The 20,000-nt window shown below is 41.3% G+C and overlaps 3 protein-coding genes across 5 annotated transcripts in view; 2 read left to right on the top strand and 1 right to left on the bottom strand.

Annotated features, from left to right (window-relative positions):
• LOC138024401 (G-protein-signaling modulator 2-like) overlaps positions 1 to 6,070 on the top strand; it is a 24,191-nt gene extending 18,121 nt beyond the window's left edge. For 2 of the 3 annotated variants that reach the window (XM_068871605.1, XM_068871604.1), the window contains exon 5: positions 3,194 to 6,070. In XM_068871605.1, the coding sequence (XP_068727706.1) occupies positions 4,418 to 5,326 (909 nt within the window). In that variant the 5' untranslated portion in view covers positions 3,194 to 4,417 and the 3' untranslated portion in view covers positions 5,327 to 6,070. Of the gene's footprint in view, positions 1 to 1,729; positions 1,804 to 3,193 lie in introns of all 3 variants that reach the window. The other variant, XM_068871606.1, reaches the window with a different exon arrangement.
• Positions 1 to 20,000, bottom strand: part of LOC138024398 (uncharacterized) — a 532,828-nt gene that overhangs the window by 163,966 nt on the left and 348,862 nt on the right. The window lies entirely within an intron of this gene.
• Positions 3,267 to 4,397, top strand: LOC138023166 (G-protein-signaling modulator 2-like). The gene is made up of 4 exons (XM_068870189.1): positions 3,267 to 3,554; positions 3,614 to 4,153; positions 4,229 to 4,337; positions 4,381 to 4,397. Exons 1-4 carry the CDS (start codon positions 3,267 to 3,269, stop codon positions 4,395 to 4,397), a joined length of 954 nt encoding a protein of 317 aa, XP_068726290.1.

The raw sequence follows: 20,000 nt of genomic DNA on the forward strand, positions 1-20,000 counted from the left end.
TCCTCCTATTTTTCACGTTGCCATGTTACCACCAATAGCAAAGGTCTGAATGGGTGGGGAGGGGGGGGGGGGGGGGGTCCACTTGTCGGTTAAAATTCAGTCACTTTGTCGGTAGTCAGTTTCAATTTTTGATCTTCGTCGGTTGTCGGTAAATCTTCGTTAATAAATGACAATGCACGTTAATTGTTATATGTATTACAAAATTCACCTAGTTTCAAGACTTTGAGCCCCATATAACGTGTAAAACTAGCAACTTAAAAGATTGCATCATTTTATTGCTCTTAAAGTTGACATTAACTCTGGTTTGGTTTTGTGTATAGATCATTTTCACTGTCAAGCAACAAAAAATAAAATCAAAACCGTTCAATGAAATAAGCCAAAAATTTGGAATGTTGTAGGAGACACATACATAAATCACCTCACCAATTCTCAGGTCTGCGTGGTTCATCGTTTCTCAGTTCTTTGTCGAAGTGTTTCACGCAACTTTATAGAGTTTTGTATGGAGCCGCCATGTTGGTGCACCACAGTTGTGCACCAATATGGCGGCCAGAAATCAACACGAACGATGAAAGCGCTCACGTTTCGCTCATGAAATATAATAAACGTGTATGAACACATCTCCTAATGTACTGCAAGGTGACAATTCGGAAATTCAAAATGCTGTATTTTCGAAACGAAAGACGTCATGGAACTGGAAACTTGAAAAAAGACTTATTTCTAGATAATCTTGAACCTCCTCTAGATAAAAATTCAAAACACCTTGCGATTTTGATTTTAGAAACCATCTTTATACCCCAGCTTCTCGGTCCCAGCAAGTGTCATAAAGACAACTGCCATTTACTACTTACAGTCACAAGTCGAGACGCACAAATGTACGAACAACTCTGCCGGATCGGGTAATACACGCTCTGTGGACAAGCTCTAGATGTTCTTCATTTTCGGTTTCGTCGTCATCATAATCTGTCTCATATTCATCAATTTGTACCTCTTTGTGATCCTCGAACATCTTGATCAAATGATATCGATTTCCTCAGAGAATGGAAGTCTCCCTTCAGACTCGTTGCCGGTGGGTTGAACAGCGTAGGCAGCAGGCAGCAAGGCCTCAGCTTTATCTGTTCAAGCGCCTTGAACATAGAACATGAGCGCTATATAAATACCTATTATTATTATTATTATCTTTTGTTGTCTCATTCCTAATAGTCCGTTTGCGTACTGGTCTGTATCTCTCTAACCATTCTGTCATCAGTTCTTTCATTTGTGGTGTTATTCCTTAACTTGGCAAAGGTGACATCCTTGCAACAGCTGAAAGGGGCACGGCAGATTGAGGGACAGGATAGTACTTTGCTGCCCATCTGGATGTACGCTTTATAGACTCGTTGATGATTGTACCAAAACTATTCATAATAATAGGGCGTTCTACGACTTACCCTTGACCTCACTGCTGCCTTCATCTGATATTAAGTTTGCCCTTTCTAGTTGCCACTGCCCATCTGTTACTATAGAAAAGTTTTCGCATTTGCCCGTGCACGATTTTGTCAAGGGAGAAACCACCAATTCCAAGCTGAAGAGCTTGCTCCTTCAATACAAAAAGTCCTGTCAGATGTTTTTTTCAATTCCAATACTCTTGTGTATTTATCTTTGTCGACCAGAACCCGGCTACGGTGGCGTTCGATTGCAACTTCTTCGCCTTTTTGGAAAAAAAAAAACTATCACTTTTATGATATTACAGCGGGAGGTTTCGTGGGCTCAAGTACCGGAAGTTGTTCTGCGAAATTGGAGGCTGCGCTCTTCTCCGGCCAAAAAGTAAGAAGATGACGGGAAATTCTATAGTTAACTTTAATGTGGTTACTTCGTAAACTAGAAAATGCTCTTCGAATCTCTTCTTTCTGAAAACAAATATCGATAATGTCGTTCCATGTCGGTAGTCGCTTAACATTTTTTCTGTCGGTAGTCGGTAATTATTTTCTTGTTTTGTCAGTAGTTGGTAGTATTTGTCGCCCTTTGTCGCTAGTACAATACAATACGATACATACAATACATACTTAATTGACAGCTTCCCTTTGGGGCTTTTCAGGGCCAATGAAACACAGCGAAATGACGGAACAGAACAACAACAACAACAACTGTTAAGAATCCCAACTGGTCGGAGGCAAACCAGTCGGCTATTTACAAGTGCACCTGGAAAGTTGAACCATGGACTACCTGGAACAAATGCAGCGAGTGGTCAGAGCCGGTCTTGAAACACGGGATCTCCGGATCTCAAGGCAAGGGCCCTAACCACTGGCCCACACTGCCTCCTAGTCGGTTAACCCTATTCAGACCTCCTACTCCACTATGAAAACTAGACAACCCATAATTCCTCGATTCGCTCTGACGAAGGGCTAACGCTCGAAATGTCAGCTTTTAGAATCTCTGTACGGTGGTCAATTTACATTATCAACTCCGTTGATAAAACCAAAAATTTGCGTATATTAATGGCTGTTAAACCAAACAAATTACGTCAACCTAATGGACCCCTTAGTATTCACGTTTATGAAGCAGAATTCTTTTTATCCACTGTAACAAAGGCCTTAGAATATAAATAAACACACACCTATGGCATGTTCACTGCCATCAAGTGCAAGATGACTTCTTGTACAGGTCAATCAGTGGTAAAGAGTTAGTAAATACGCAATGTAGAGAAAACATAAACTTAGTGTAATGTATACTGTGATGATGTAGTGTAATGTAAATGTGATGTAATTGATTTAAGCTACTTGCAAGACAGTTATAGATAATCACTTTCTAGAGCAACTTTGAGAATCCAGGGGGACATTTAGAGAAGTCTGTATGCCATAAAATTGATTGGCCATCACCTAAACAGTGGTATCACGCGAGCAATTTTGATTTGATCAGGAAATTATGATGACAAAAAGACAACAGTATTACTTTGGCTGAGTTAAATCTTATATGGGAAAAATTTATGCCATTTAAATACGTCTATTTTGTGCGGTCAATTCTGTCTTTAAAAATTCAGTTTAAATCAAACAAAGGGCTCAACAAAAGAAGTAAAGGGTTTGACGTCAACAGCAGAAAACTGTCTTTGTTAGACTCATAATGGCAAACAGTCTCTTTGGTGTTGTTTTAGCTGCGTACCTGCAGCATTTGTGGTCAGTGCATTGAACTTCTCATGCTTTCTTTCGTATTTTTCAAGGAGCGCCCTCTCTTTCAAAGACGACCTTCCTTGTTCTCAAGAGTTCTTCTAATCAAGAATAGCAGACAGAAAGATGAACGTTTTTGAGCTGCTTATACAAGAGCTTAGCGTTGCCAGAAAAGAGAGAAAGAGAAAAGGGGAGGGTATCGCATATGTCAACTTAGGCATTTATTATTATGGCTTGGCTTATTTTGAACAGGCCAAGATGGATTTCACAGAAGCATTAAGGATTTTTAAGGAAATAGGTCTTAGTACTGGAGAGGGAGGAGCCTGTGCAAATCTCGGCATCGCTTATCTCCGTCTGGGCAATTTTAAAAAGGCCAGAAAGTACCTTAAGCAACAACTAAGTATGGCAAAACAAGTAGGGGATAGGGCCAGGGAGGGCAATGCCTGTGGTAATCTCGGCATCGCTTATCGCAGTCTGGGCAATTTCAACGAGCCATAGAGTTTCACAAACAACATCGTAGCATTGCAAAAGAATTAGGGGATAGGGCCGGGGAGGGCAATGCCAATGGTAATCTCGGCAACGCTTATTACAGTCTGGGCAATTTTAAGCGAGCTATACAGTATCACGAACGACATCTTGGCATTGCAAAAGAAGTAGGGGATAGGTCCGGGGAGGGCGGGGCCAATAGTAATCTCGGCAACGCTTACCACAGTCTGAGCAATTTTAAGCGAGCCATTGAGTATCACGAACAAGATCTTAGCATTGCAAAAGAAGTAGGGGATAGGTCCTGGGAGGGCGGGGCCAATAGTAATCTCGGCAATACTTACCACAGTCTGAGCAATTTTAAGCGAGCCATTGAGTATCACGAACAAGATCTTAGCATTGCAAAAGAAGTAGGGAATAGGTCTGGGGAGGGCAGGGCCAATTGTAATCTGGGCAACGCTTACAACAGTCTGGGCAATTTTAAGGGAGCCATAGAGTATCACGAACAACATCTTAGCATTGCAAAAGAAGTAGGGGATAAGGCCGGGGAGGGCAATGCCAATGGTAATCTCGGCAACGCTTATTACAGACTGGGCAATTTTAAGCGAGCCATAGAGTATTACAAACAAGGTCTTAGCATTGCAAAAGAAGTAGGGGATAGGGCCGGGGAGGGCGGGGCTAATGGTGGTCTCGGCAGCGCTTATTACGGACTTGGCAAATTTAAGCGAGCGATAAAGTATCACGAAGAACATCTTAGCATTGCAAAAGAAGTAGGGGATAAGGCCGGGGAGGGCATGGCCATTGGTAATCTCGGCAACTCTTATCACAGTCTGGGCAATGTTATGCGAGCCATAGAGTATCAGGAACGACATCTTAGCATTGCAAAAGAAGTAGGGGATAGGGACATGAAGGGCAAGGCCATTTGTAATCTCGGCAACGCTTACTACAGTCTTGGCAATTTTAAGCGAGCTCTAGAGTTTTACGAACGACATCTTAGCATTGCAAAAGAAGTAGGGGATAGGGCCGGGGAGGGCATAGCCAATGGTAATCTCGGCAACGCTTGTCAGAGTCTGGGCAATTTTAAGCGAGCTATAGAGTATCACGAACGACATCTTAGCATTGCAAAAGAAGTAGGGGATAGGGACGGAGAGGGAAAGGCCATTGGTAATCTCGGCAACGCTTATCAAAGTCTGGGCAATTTTAAGCGAGCTATAGAGTATCACGAACAAAATCTTAGCATTGCAAAAGAAGTAGGGAATAGGGCCGGGGAGGGAAGGGCCAATGGTAATCTCGGCAACGCTTATCACAGTTTGGGCAATGTTGAGGAAGCGATAGAGTATTGGGACAAAAGTCTTTGCATTGCAAAAGAAGTAGGGATTAGGGCCGAGGAGGGCATGGTCTATGGTAATCTCGGCACCGCTTATGGCAAAAAGGGTGAGCTTGAAAATGCTTTTCTATTTATCGAACAACAGCTTACTATTTCCAAGGAAACGGAGGATCTAGTAGGGCAGGGAATCGCTTCTTATAATCTTGGTTTTGCTCATGAAAATTTAGGCTCGTTGTGCAAAGCCCTTAATTTTTACCGTCTAAGCAGAAAACATTTCGATGAAACAAGGCGTCTTCTTCAGTCAGAAGATGCATGGAAAATAAGTTTTCGTGATTCAAAACAAATAGCGTACACAGCTCTGTGGAGAGCATGTTAGAGAAAGGAGAGGTTGATGAGGCTTTGTTTGCTGCTGAACAAGGACGAGCGCAGGCCTTGACAGACATTTTGATGGTGCAATTTGGAGTTGAGGAAAAACTTTCCTCGGCAGCTGTCACGACGGAAACTATCTCCGCTGTTATAAAATATTTGCCTTTACAAACAGTTTTCATAGCACTTGAAGGGAATACTATCAGTTTCTGGCTTCTGAGAAGAGGAAGTGGAATAAACTTTAGGCAAAAGGAAATCAAAAATGGAAGTGCCGCTTCACTGATAAAAACTACTTTGAAAGAAATTGGCGCGGGGACTGTTGTCCGATGCGAGAATCGCACACTTGACAAGCTACGCAGACACTTGTTTTGCAGTAGAGAAGCTCTTTTCGAGACCTTTCAGTCTTTGACCCTCTCCGATAATAACTCTTTGCAGCCTTTGTTTGATGTCTTAATCAGTCCCATTGCAGACTTGCTTCAAGGTGATGACTTAATCTTTGTTCCTGATGGACCATTTTGCTTGGCTCCTTTTCTGCATTCAGTGACTATGTCAGGATCCGTACTGTTCCCTCGTTGACGGCTTTAAAACTCATCACAAGTGCACCTGACAATTTCTACGGAACAGTGAAGCTCTGCTTGTGGGCGATCCGTGGTTAAAGGACGTCACTGACGAAAATGGTGAACCCATTTCCGAACAGTTGCCGTGCGCGATACGAGAGGTGGAGATGATTGGAAAACTTTGCACACCAATCCTCTCACAGGACGAAATGCCAACGAAAGCTGAGGTGCTGAAACAGAAGGAAGTCAGTTGCTTTAATTCAAATTGCAGCACATGGAGATTCGCCATTGGAGAAAGTGTTGCTCTTGGCCCAAAATCCTGAACGTTCATCCCAGATACCAGAAACGGAAGATTTTATGTTAACAAGGAGCGATGTTCAGGAGTTGGTCTTCGGGCAAGATTGGTTGTTCTGAGCTCTTGTCACAGTGGCCTTGGAGAGAGAATTCTGAGGGTTGGTGGGAATGATACCAGAGCTTTTCTGTGTGCTGGTGCCCGGTCGGTTCTGGTGTCACTCTGGGCAATCGATGATGAGGCAACCTTGCTGTTCATGAAAAAATTCTATCAACACTTGGCAGATAGAAAAAGTGCAAGTTTAGCTCTTCAATATGCTATGAAATCTCTTCGGGAGACGGAGAAGTAGTATTCTGCCGTAAAAGACTGGGCGCCATTTGTGCTAATTGGCGATGATGTCACGTTCGAATTTGGGCACCACGAGCTTGAAAAGAATGGTAAGTGTTTTTTCGAATATTATTTTAATTACTGAAAGGAATTACATTGTGTAGAGGTTTTTAGTCAGCAAGTTGTCAAGAGGTAAGTTCTTCACAGAGAAATGGTTTCAAAATTGGTCGCCCATGTTGTACGTTCTTTTACGAACTGCTTTGGAACTTAGCCACTGAAATAAGTAATGCCTGCATTCACCGGGTCGGGAACTTTGCTTTTCTGCAGATAACTGTTTGAGCCATGCAATGCATGCACTGAAAAGAAATAATTCACTGATCGCCGGTTACTGTGTTAAATTGAAGTTTGATATTGAAGGCTTATAGCCTACATGTCACAGTGACACTTAGTTGAATAGGAATGTTGCTATTATCTATAAGCACATGTATCTATATGAATGTAAATGAAATGAATAAAATGTATGTTTTCTAGTGGAGGGTATTGACGAAATGGAGAAGTGATCCTCGCACTTATCTAGACAATTAAAGGAATTTTCTGTTTAAGTAGACACCTGAAAAATTCAGGTTGCTCCAACAGGATTCGATGCAAGTGCAATGCTCTACCAACTGAGCTATGAGGCCACACATTTTGGAGCAGGTCATTTTGTTGGGCTCATTTAATTGTTCCTGTGAAGGACTTAAAATTGTCCAGATAGGTGAAAGGATCACTTGTCCATTTCATCATATCACATGTAATTATGTACAAACATTGCTATCGATGAAAAACAATTTCTTTATTCATTTATCAAAACAGAAATTCCTAATTACCATCGAACCGGCTATTTTTTGTCTTTTTCTTCCTTACCTTTTTTTTTTTCAGAAACGGCATCCAAAAGTTGAGAAAGCTACTTCTTGTACTCCGATGCGTCAGTATGTCGTTTTCCTTACTTCAATTATTGATATGAGTTCTTGAAAGCGTTAAAGCATTTAAACCTCATAAACGGTCAAGGAAGACAAGAGATATGTTTTGTTTTTTAAAGTATGTTTGTAGACCTAGGGTGGGTTTCTTTGGGAAATGCAAATCCGGATCCTTGTATCCAAAAGCGGATTTCGCTAAAATCTTTACTAAAACCCGAAAAAAATGGATTATTGATCTGAGGAATTCACTCTCCGAGTGGATTCATTAGATCAGATCTGAATCCCGATTTTTAGGATTCATGATCGGTGCATTTCTTTGGGAGACGGATCCGAAAACACTACGTTTGGCCAGGGGTAGTCTTGTGAAAGTACACATTCCCGCCATTTGCTTGCTTGTATCATGGCGAGTTTTCAGTGCCATTTTGTTCTTCAATGTACCGGAAATTTACAGAAAGTCGTAATTTTTTTCGCAGAACTTCAATTTGATAGAAATTACGTTAATCCTGACCGGCTGAAAGTGGGCTTTAACGCCAGAAAAATCCGTTTTCGGATACTGGTTTCTTTGAGAACGAAATATCCGTGTGATCTGAGATAGTAAATCCATCTTGGATTCTCCCAAAGAAACGCACCCTTATTTTATTCATTTGTAGCTCCGTATATGAACTTTCCATTCCTTTCCAGCTAATTTTTTTTTAAAAATTGGCCGAATCTTTGGGAAAATTTTCTAGAAGCTAAAAAACTAGGAAACGTAGAAATTACGTAATCTCCTAATTAACATAAGTGGAAGGTTTTAAGACTAGAACTTTTCTATTGAAGAAATTGCTAGAAAAAGGTTACTTCCAGAATCAAACAGACAGGAAGTTTCTCAGAAACGGGGTTTTCTAAGATATTGCCGCAGAGGGGCCAAGGGAAAATATTTTTTAGAATGGGCGATTTGTTAGGCAAATGTCTAGAATCTAAAAGTACTAGCATTGAAAATGAAATGACTGTAGAAATTTAATATCGTGCAAACTTTTGGATATGAGTGATCTCTTTGGGCAATTTCTTAGGGAAACTTCCAGAAGGTTAAAAACGAGGAAATAAGAGTGTTGTTTGATCTCTTAATTAATGATATGCATTGGATGTCTTTCTACTCAAATATTTCAAATATCTTTATTTGTATTTTCCGAAATGTTTCTACTCATTATAATGAGTAGAAATATTTGATTCTTTAAGGCCGGGACACACTAGGCGATAAGTCGCTGCGACACGTCACAGGGACAAGTCGCCGCAACAATTCGCCACGAGTGACACGTAGTTAATTTTGTGAAAATCATTGTCGCCAGCAGAATTTTGTCGCGCGATCAGTGCACGAATTCAAACCAGTTTGAATTCGTGCGACTGATCGCGGCGACAAAATTAGCGAAAGCAGCGGTTGTCGCACCGTGTGTACACTTCCTGCAACAAATATAAAATGAATCAATGATGAGAGAGCTCCATATGGTCCGCCATATTGAATTAGAAAACTATTTCACACATCCCCCCTCATACAAGATCACTGCTTGTGCACCGAACAGACGTTGCGTCGCAGCGATTTGTTTTGCAAGTAATAAACACGGAGCAGCTTGTCCAGAGACCTGTCGCTGCGACTTGTCGCCCAGAGTGTCTCGGCCTTTAGTTTTAAGGCCCATTCAAACGGTTTCCACTTTTGCTTCAACATGCATTCAACATTTTGTTGAACCCAAATGTTAGGTGTTTGAACAGGTCCTTCAACAAAAATGTTGAAGGCTTGTTGAAAGAGTGTTTTATCAAATTCAAACTGATTTAAACTTTCATTCAACATCGATTCAACATTTCTTTTGTTCTAGAAAATGTTGGGTGGAGCTGGAAGCCGTTTAAGGACGGTACCTACTAATTCCAAGGTATTTTTGCCCCGGTTTATGATTTTTGCAGGAAATGCAGATCTTAACAAGTGTTATTGAAATCCAGAAAGAAAATAGGGGTAACCACGCATTTATCAAAGATAATTCATGAACAATATTTGTAAAAAGCTTTAAAATACAAAGCAATGCATGGCGTTCTTTCTCAAATTGAAGCTTAATTATCTCTCAAAAATGCATGGTTTACCCCCACTTTTCTTTTTGGATACCGAGAGTACTTACTAAGATCTACTTTCTCTGGATAGTTTTAAAACCGCGCAAAAATATCACTTTCTTGGTAAGCATCACCGATAGGAAACCCGAGTATCTCGAGATGCGCAGAACGTATGCGCAATAACATTAGTAGGCACCGTCCTTAACCAGTTCATTCAACATTTTTAGAACAACGCATGCTCATAGGTTGTAGAACACGACGCATTGCTCATAGTTCCATGCCGTCCAAACTTGTTCGAGCTTTTTTGTTCGTCGCTTGTCCAAAATTTTGGCTCAATTTTTGGCGCGATGTTAAAAACCATTTGAACGACCTCCGCACAACTTGCTTCCAACATTTGCTCAACATCCTTTCAACTTTGTTGAATGAATGTTGAAACCGTTTAAATGGGCCTTTTGAGCTTTTAATGCAAACTTGTTCGGAGATTACGATCAATGCATAGATTGACCGGCTCGCAATTCTCTGTAAGTAAAGCACTGGTCAGTCAGTTTTCTCTTCTAAACCGCGTTAGAGTTTTCATATGCTATTTACAAAATAACTAGACTATGACTAAATCACCTCCAATTTGTCGATAATACCTCACTTCACCACCCGTTTGAATTAAGAGGTTTCCTAGTTAGTATGCACTGGTCAATCTATGCATTGATCGTAATCTCCGAACAAGTTTGCATTAAAAGCTCAAAAGGCCCATTTAAACGGTTTCAACATTCATTCAACAAAGTTGAAAGGATGTTGAGCAAATGTTGGAAGCAAGTTGTGCGGAGGTCGTTCAAATGGTTTTTAACATCGCGCCAAAAATTGAGCCAAAATTTGGACTGCGAGGAACTAAGAACAAGAAACCAGACTCTCTCGTCCAGTTACGGCACCTATGAGCATGCGTGTGTTCTACAAAATGTTGAATGAACTGTTTAAGGACGGTGCCTACTAATGTTATTGCGCATACGTTCTCTGCGCATCTCGAGATACTCGGGTTTCCTATCGGTGATGCTTACCAAGAAAGTGATATTTTTGCGCGGTTTAAAACTATCCAGAGAAAGTAGATCTTAGTAAGTACTCTCGGTATCCAAACAGAAAAGTGGGGAAAACCATGCATTTTTGAGAGATAATTAAGCTTCAATTTGAGAAAGAACGCCATGCATTGCTTTTATTTTAAAGCTTTTTACAAATATTGTTCATGAATTATCTTTGATAAATGCGTGGTTACCCCCTTTTTTCTTTCTGGATTTCAATAACACTTGTTAAGATCTACATTTCCTGCATAATCATAAACCGGGGCAAAAATACCTTGGAATTAGTAGGTACCGTCCTTAAACGGCTCCAGCTTCACACAACATTTTCTAGAACAAAAGAAATGTTGAATCGATGTTGAATGAAAGTTTAAATCAGTTTGAAATTGATAAAACACTCTTTCAACAAGCTCATTTGGTTCAACAAAATGTTGAATGCATGTTGAAGCAAAAGTGGAAACCGTTTGAATGGGCCTTAAAACTAAAGCCGAGACACTCTGGGCGACAAGTCGCAGCGACAGGTCTCTGGGACAAGCTGCTCCGTGTTATTACTTGCAAAACAAATCGCTGCGACACAACGCCTGTTCGGTGCACAAGCAGTGATCTTGTATGAGGGGGGATGTGAAATAGTTTCTAATTCAATATGGCGGACCATATGGAGCTCTCTCATTGATTCATTTATATTTGTTGCAGGAAGTGTACACACGGTGCGACAACCGCTGCTTTCGCTAATTTTGTCGCCGCGATCAGTCGCACGAATCAAAGTGTGTTTGAATTCGTGCAACTGATCGCGGCGACAAAATTCTGCTGCAGCGACAATGATTTTCACAAATTAACTACGTGTCACTCGTGGCGAATTGTTGCGGCGACTTGTCCCTGTGACGTGTCGCAGCGACTTATCGCCAGTGTGTCCCGGCCTTAAAGAATCAAATATTTCTACTCATTATAATGAGTAGAAACATTCGGAAAAATACAATAAAGATATTTGAAATATTTGAGTAGAAAGCCATCCAATGCATATATAATTAAGAGATCAAACAACACTCTTATTTCCTCGTTTTTAACCTTCTAGAAGTTTCCCTAAGAAATTGCCCAAAGAGATCACTCATATCCAAAAGTTTGCCCGATTATTAAATTTCTACGGTCATTTCATTTTCAATGCTAGTACTTTTAGATTCTAGACATTTGCCTAACAAATCGCCCATTCTAAAAATATTTTCCCTTGGCCCCTCTGCGGCAATATCTTAGAAAAAACCCCGTTTCTGAGAAACTTCCTGTCTGTTTGATTCTGGAAGTAACCTTTTTCTAGCAATTTCTTCAATAGAAAAGTTCTAGTCTAAAAAACCTTCCACTTATGTTAATTAGGAGATTACGTAATTTCTACGTTCCTAGTTTTTTAGCTTCTAGAAAATTTTCCCAAAGATTCGGCCAATTTAAAAAAAAAAAATTAGCTGGAAAAGAATGGAAAGTTCATATACGGAGCTACAAATGAATAAAATAAGGGTGCGTTTTTCTTGGGAGAATCCAAGATGGATTTACTATCTCAGATCACACGGATATTTCGTTCTCAAAGAAACCAGTATCCGAAAACGGATTTTTCTGGCGTTAAAGCCCACTTTCAGCCGGTCAGGATTAACGTAATTTCTATCAAATTGAAGTTCTGCGAAAAATTTACGACTTTCTGTAAATTTCCGGTACATTGAAGAACAAAATGGCACTGAAAACTCGCCATGATACAAGCAAATTGGCGGGAATGTGTACTTTCACAAGACTACCCCTGGCCAAACGTAGTGTTTTCGGATCCGTCTCCCAAAGAAATGCACCGATCATGAATCCTAAAAATCGGGATTCAGATCTGATCTAATGAATCCACTCGGAGAGTGAATTCCTCAGATCAATAATCCATTTTTTTTCGGGTTTTAGTAAAGATTTTAGCGAAATCCGCTTTTGGATACAAGGATCCGGATTTGCATTTCCCAAAGAAACCCACCCTAGGTCTACAAACATACTTTAAAAAACAAAACATATCTCTTGTCTTCCTTGACCGTTTATGAGGTTTAAATGCTTTAACGCTTTCAAGAACTCATATAATAATTGAAGTAAGGAAAACGACATACTGACGCATCGGAGTACAAGAAGTAGCTTTCTCAACTTTTGGATGCCGTTTCTGAAAAAAAAAAGGTAAGGAAGAAAAAGACAAAAAATAGCCGGTTCGACGGCAATTAGGAATTTCGTTGTTTGATAAATGAATAAAGAAATTGTTTTCATCGATAGCAATGTTTGTACATAATTACATGTGATATGATGAAATGGACAAGTGATCCTTTCACCTATCTGGACAATTTTAAGTCCTTCACAGGAACAATTAAATGAGCCCAACAAAATGACCTGCTCCAAAATGTGTGGCCTCATAGCTCAGTTGGTAGAGCATTGCACTTGCATCGAATCCTGTTGGAGCAACCTGAATTTTTCAGGTGTCTACTTAAACAGACAATTCCTTTAATTGTCTAGATAAGTGCTAGGATCACTTCTCCATTTCGTCAATACCTCCACTAGAAAACATATACATTTCATTCATTCATTCATAATTACATGTGCTTATAGATAATAGCAACAATTCCTATTCAACTAAGTGTCACTGTGACATGTAGGCTAAGCCTTCAATATCAAACTTCACTTACACAGGTAACCGGCGATCAGTGAATTATTTCTTTTCAGTGCATGCATTGCATGGCAAACAGTTATCTGCAGCAGAAGCAAAGTTCCCGACCCGGTGAATGCAGGCATTACTTATTTCAGTGGCTAGCCAAAGCAGTTCGTAAAAGAACAACATGGGCGACCAATTTTGAAACCATTTCTCTGTGAAGAACTTACCTCTTGACAACTTGCTGACTAAAAACCTCTACAATGTAATTCCTTTCAGTAATTAAAATAATATTCGAAAAAACACTTACCATTCTTTTCAAGCTCGTGGTGCCCAAATTCGAACGTGACATCATCGCCAATTAGCAAATGGCGCCCAGTCTTTTACGGCAGAATACTTCTCCGTCTCCCGAAGAGATTTCATAGCATATTGAAGAGCTAAACTTGCACTTTTTCTATCTGCCAAGTGTTGATAGAAATTTTTTCATGAACAGCAAGGTTGCCTCATCATCGATTGCCCAGAGTGACACCAGAACAGACCGGGCACCAGCACACAGAAAAGCTCTTGCTATTCCTACTACACCCTCAGAATTGACCTCTCTCCCCGGCCACTGTGACAGAGCTCAGAACAACCAGTCTTGCCCGAAGACCAACTGCACGAACATCACTCATTGTTAACATGAAATCTTCCTTTTCTGGAATCTGGGATGCGCGTTCAGGATTTGGGGCCAAAAGCATTTCTCCAAATTTCGAATCTCCATGTGCTGCAATATGGATTAAAGCAACTGACTTCATTCTTTTCAGCACCTCAGCTTTCGTTGCATTTCTTCCAGTGAGAGGAGTGTGGTCTGCAGAAGTTCTCCAATCATCTCCACCTCACCTCTTGTATCGCGCACGGCAACTGCTCGAAATGGGTTCACCATTTTCGTCAGTGACTTCCTTTAAACACGGATCGCCCACAAGCAGAGCTTCACTGTTACTGTAGAAGTTGTCAGGTGCACTTGTGATGAGTTTTAAAGCGGTCAACGAGGGAACAGTACGGATCCTGACAGAGTCACTTAATGCAGAAAAAGGAGCCAAGCAAAATGGTCCATCAGGAACAAAGATTAAGTCATCACCTTGAAGCAAGTCTGCAATGGGACTGATTAAGACATCAAACAAAGGCTGCAAAGAGTTATTATCGGAGAGGGTCAAAGACTGAAAGGTCTCGGAAAGAGCTTCCCTACCGCAAAACAAGTGTCTGCGTAGCTTGTCAAGTGTGCGATTCTCGCATCGGACAACAGTCCCCGCGCCAATCTAGTTTCAAAGTAGTTTCTATCAGTGAAGCGGCACTTCCATTTCGATTTCCTTTTGCCTAAAGTTTATTCCACTTCCTCCTCTCAGAAGCCAAAAACTGATAGTGTTCCCTTCAAGTGCTATGAAAACTGTTTGTAAGGGCAAATATTTCATAACAGCGGAGAGATAGTTTCCGTCGTCGCAACTGCCGAGGAAGGTTCTTCATCAACTCCAAATTGCACCTTCAAAATGTCTGTCAAAGCCTGTGCTCGTCCTTGTTCAGCAGCAAACAAAGCCTCATCAACCTCTCCATTCTTTAAAAGTGCTCTCCATAGAGCTGTGTACGCAACTTGTTTTTTGTGTCACGAAAACTTATTTTCCATGCATCTTCTGATTGAAGAAGACGCCTTGTTTCATCGAAATGTTTTATGCTTAGACGATAAAAATTAAGGGCTTTGCACAACGAGCCTAAATTTTCATGAACAAGACCAAGGTTATAGCAACCGGTTCCCTGTCCTACTGGATCCTCTTTCCTTGCAAATAGTAGTAAGCTGTTGTTCGTAAAGGAGAAGAGCATTTTCAAGCTCACCCATTCTGCCATAAGCGATGGCGAGATTACCAATGGCCTTTCCCTCCCCGGCCCTATCCCCTATGCCCTACTTCTCGCTTTTGCAATGCGAGATTAAGATTTTGCCCTATCCCCTACTTCTTTTGCAATGCTAAGATGTTGTTCGTAATACTCTATGGCTCGCTTAAAATTGCCCAGACTGAGATAAGCGTTGCCGAGATTACCATTGGCCCCTCCCTCCCCGGCCCTATCCCCTACTTCTTTTGCAATGCTAAGATGTTGTTCGTGATACTCTATGGCTCGCTTAAAATTGCCCAGACTTTGATAAGCGTTGCCGAGATTACCAATGGCCTTTCCCTCCCCGGCCCTATCCCCTACTTCTTTTGCAATGCTAAGATGTTGTTCGTAATACTCTATGGCTCGCTTAAAATTGCCCAGACTGTGATAAGCGTTGCCGAGATTACCATTGGCCATGCCCTCCCCGGCCCTATCCCCTACTTCTTTTGCAATGCTAAGATGTTGTTCGTAATACTCTATGGCTCGCTTAAAATTGCCCAGACTCCGATAAGCGTTGCCGAGATTACCATGGAGATTACCCCTCCATGGCCCTATCCCCTACCTTGCCCTTCATGGCCCTATCCCTACTTCTTTTGCAATGCTAAGCGTTGCCGAGATTACCATGGCGTTCCCCGGCCCTATCCCCTACTCTTTGCAATGCTAAGATGTTGCTCGCTATGGCTCGCTTAAAATTGCCCAGACTGTGATAAGCGTTGCCGAGATTACCATTGGCCATGCCCTCCCCGGCCCTATCCCCTACTTCTTTTGCAATGCTAAGATGTGTTCGTGATACTCTATGGCTCGCTTAAATTTGCCCAGACTGTAATAAGCGTTGCCGAGATTACCATTGGCCCTTGCCCTCCCCGGCCTATCCCCTACTTCTTTTGCAATGCTAAGATGTTGTTTGTAATACTCTATGGCTCGCTTAAAATTGCCCAGACTGTAATAAGCGTTGCCGAGATTACCATTGGCATTGCCCTCCCCGGCCTATCCCCTACTTCTTTTGCAATTGCAATGCTAAGATGTTGTTCGTGATACTCTATGGCTCCCTTAAAATTTGCCCAGACTGATAAGCGTTGCCGAGATTACCATTGGCCCTGCCCTCCCCTCCCCGGCCCTATCCCCTACTTCTTTTGCAATGCTAAGATCTTGTTCGTGATACTCAATGGCTCGCTTAAAATTGCCCAGACTGTGATAAGCGTTGCCGAGATTACCATTGGCCCCGCCCTCCCCGGCCCTATCCCCTACTTCTTTTGCAATGCTAAGATCTTGTTCGTGATACTCTATGGCTCGCTTAAAATTGCTCAGACTGTGATAAGCGTTGCCGAGATTACCATTGGCCCCGCCCTCCCCGGCCCTATCCCCTACTTCTTTTGCAATGCTAAGATGTTGTTCGTGATACTCTATGGCTCGCTTAAAATTGCCAGACTGTGATAAGCGTTGCCGAGATTACCATTGGCATTGCCCTCCCCGGCCCTATCCCCTACTTCTTTTGCAATGCTAAGATGTTGTTTGTGAAACTCTATGGCTCGTTTAAAATTGCCCAGACTGCGATAAGCGATGCCGAGATTACCACAGGCATTGCCCTCCCCTGGCCCTATCCCCTACTTTTTTTGCCATACTTAGTTGTTGCTTAAGGTACTTTCTGGCCTTTTTAAAATTGCCCAGACGGTGATAAGCGATGCCGAGATTGCCACAGGCTCCTCCCTCTCCAGCACTAAAACCTATTTCCTTTAAAAATCCTTAATGCTTCTGTGAAATCCCTCTTGGCCTGTTCAAAATAAGCCAAGCCATAAATAATAAATGCCTAGATTGAATATGCAATACCCTCCCCTTTTCTGTTTCCTCTCTTTTCTGGCAACGCTAAGCTCTTGTATAAGCTGCTCAAAAACGTTCATCTTTTCTGTCTGCCATTCTTGATTACAAGAACTCTTGAGAACAAGGAAGGTCGTCTTTGAAAGAGAGGGCGCTCCTTGAAAAATACGAAAGAAAGCATGAGAGAAGTTCAATGCACTGACCACAAATGCTGCAGGTACGCAGCTAAAACAACACACCAAGAGACTGTTTGCCATTATGAGTCTAACAAAGACAGTTTTCTGCTGTTGACGTCAAACCCTTTACTTCTTTTGTTGAGCCCCTTTGTTTGATTTAAACTGAATTTTTAAAGACAGAATTGACCGCACAAAATAGACGTATTTAAATGGCATAAATTTTTTCCCCATATAAGATTTAACTCAGCCAAAGTAATACTGTTTGTCTTTTTGTCATCATAATTTCCTGATCAAATCAAAATTGCTCGCGTGATACCACTGTTTAGGTGATGGTCAATCACTTTTATGGCATACAGACTTCTCTAAATGTCCCCCTGGATTCTCAAAGTTGCTCTAGAAAGTAATTATCTATAACCGTCTTGCAAGTAGCTTAAATCAATTACATCACATTTACATTACACTACATCATCACAGTATACATTACACTAAGTTTATGTTTTCTCTACATTGCGTATTTACTAACTCTTTACCACTGATTGACCTGTACAAGAAGTCATCTTGCACTTGATGGCAGTGAACATGCCATAGGTGTGTGTGTTTATTTATATTCTAAGGCCTTTGTTACAGTGGATAAAAAGAATTCTGCTTCATAAACGTGAATACTAAGGGGTCCATTAGGTTGACGTAATTTGTTTGGTTTAACAGCCATTAATATACGCAAATTTTTGGTTTTATCAACGGAGTTGATAATGTAAATTGACCACCGTACAGAGATTCTAAAAGCTGACATTTCGAGCGTTAGCCCTTCGTCAGAGCGAATCGAGGAATTATGGGTTGTCTAGTTTTCATAGTGGAGTAGGAGGTCTGAATAGGGTTAACCAACCGACTAGGAGGCAGTGTGGCCCGTGGTTAGGGCCCTTGCCTTGAGATCCGGAGAGGCCCGTGTTTCAAGACAGGCTCTGACCACTCGCTGCATTTGTGTCCAGGTAGTAACCATGGTTCAACTTTCACAGGTGCACTGTGTAAATAGCCCGACTGGTTTGCCTCCCGACCAGTTGGGATTCTTAACAGTTGTTGTTGTTGTTGTTCTGATTCACGTAATTTCGGCTGTTGTTTGCATTGGCCTGAAAAGCCCCAAAGGGAAGCTGTCAATTAAGTATGTATTGTATGTAGCGTATTGTAATTGTACTAGCGACAAAGGGCGACAAATACTACAACTACTGACCAAAACAAGAAAATAATTACCGACTACCGACAGAAAAAATGTTAAGCGACTACCGACATGGAACGACATTATCGATATTTGTTTTCAGAAAGAAGAGATTCGAAGAGCATTTTCTAGTTTACGAAGTAACCACATTAAAGTTAACTATAGAATTTCCCGTCATCTTCTTACTTTTTGGCCGGAGAAGAGCGCGGCCTCCAATTTCGCAGAACAACTTCCGGTACTTGAGCCCACGAAACCTCCCGCTGTAATATCATAAAAGTGATAGTTTTTTTTTTTTTCCAAAAAGGCGAGCAAGTTGCAATCGAACGCCACCGTAGCCTGGTTCTGGTCGACAAAGATAAATACACAAGAGTATTGGAATTGAAAAAAACATCTGACAGGACTTTTTGTATTGAAGGAGCAAGCTCTTCAGCTTGGAATTGGTGGTTTCTCCCTTGACAAAATCGTGCACGGGCAAATGCGAAAACTTTTCTATAGTAACAGATGGGCAGTGGCAACTAGAAAGGGCAAACTTAATATCAGATGAAGGCAGCAGTGAGGTCAAGGGTAAGTCGTAGAACGCCCTATTATTATGAATAGTTTTGGTACAATCATCAACGAGTCTATAAAGCGTACATCCAGATGGGCAGCAAAGTACTATCCTGTCCCTCAATCTGCCGTGCCCCTTTCAGCTGTTGCAAGGATGGCACCTTTGCCAAGTTAAGGAATAACACCACAAATGAAAGAACTGATGACAGAATGGTTAGAGAGATACAGACCAGTACGCAAACGGACTATTAGGAATGAGACAACAAAAGATAATAATAATAATAATAATAGGTATTTATATAGCGCTCATGTTCTATGTTCAAGGCGCTTGAACAGATAAAGCTGAGGCCTTGCTGCCTGCTGCCTACGCTGTTCAACCCACCGGCAACGAGTCTGAAGGGAGACTTCCATTCTCTGAGGAAATCGATATCATTTGATCAAGATGTTCGAGGATCACAAAGAGGTACAAATTGATGAATATGAGACAGATTATGATGACGACGAAACCGAAAATGAAGAACATCTAGAGCTTGTCCACAGAGCGTGTATTACCCGATCCGGCAGAGTTGTTCGTACATTTGTGCGTCTCGACTTGTGACTGTAAGTAGTAAATGGCAGTTGTCTTTATGACACTTGCTGGGACCGAGAAGCTGGGGTATAAAGATGATTTCTAAAATCAAAATCGCAAGGTGTTTTGAATTTTTATCTAGAGGAGGTTCAAGATTATCTAGAAATAAGTCTTTTTTCAAGTTTCCAGTTCCATGACGTCTTTCGTTTCGAAAATACAGCATTTTGAATTTCCGAATTGTCACCTTGCAGTACATTAGGAGATGTGTTCATACACGTTTATTATATTTCATGAGCGAAACGTGAGCGCTTTCATCGTTCGTGTTGATTTCTGGCCGCCATATTGGTGCACAACTGTGGTGCACCAACATGGCGGCTCCATACAAACTCTATAAAGTTGCGTGAAACACTTCGACAAAGAACTGAGAAACGATGAACCACGCAGACCTGAGAATTGGTGAGGTGATTTATGTATGTGTCTCCTACAACATTCCAAATTTTTGGCTTATTTCATTGAACGGTTTTGATTTTATTTTTTGTTGCTTGACAGTGAAAATG

This window comes from Montipora capricornis, chromosome 11 (assembly GCF_036669925.1).
Source record: "Montipora capricornis isolate CH-2021 chromosome 11, ASM3666992v2, whole genome shotgun sequence".
Taxonomy (NCBI): domain Eukaryota; kingdom Metazoa; phylum Cnidaria; class Anthozoa; order Scleractinia; family Acroporidae; genus Montipora; species Montipora capricornis.

What these genes read in the sequence shown, in the direction of transcription:
- LOC138023166 (XM_068870189.1), top strand. Translation starts at nt 3,267, where the DNA reads ATGAACGTTTTTGAGCTGCTTATACAAGAGCTTAGCGTTGCCAGAAAA. An exon ending in AACTAAGTATGGCAAAACAA is followed by an intron (nt 3,555 to 3,613) that starts GTAGGGGATAGG and finishes CGCTTATCGCAG; the next exon opens with TCTGGGCAATTTCAACGAGC. An exon ending in ATCTTAGCATTGCAAAAGAA is followed by an intron (nt 4,154 to 4,228) that starts GTAGGGGATAAG and finishes GGCAATTTTAAG; the next exon opens with CGAGCCATAGAGTATTACAA.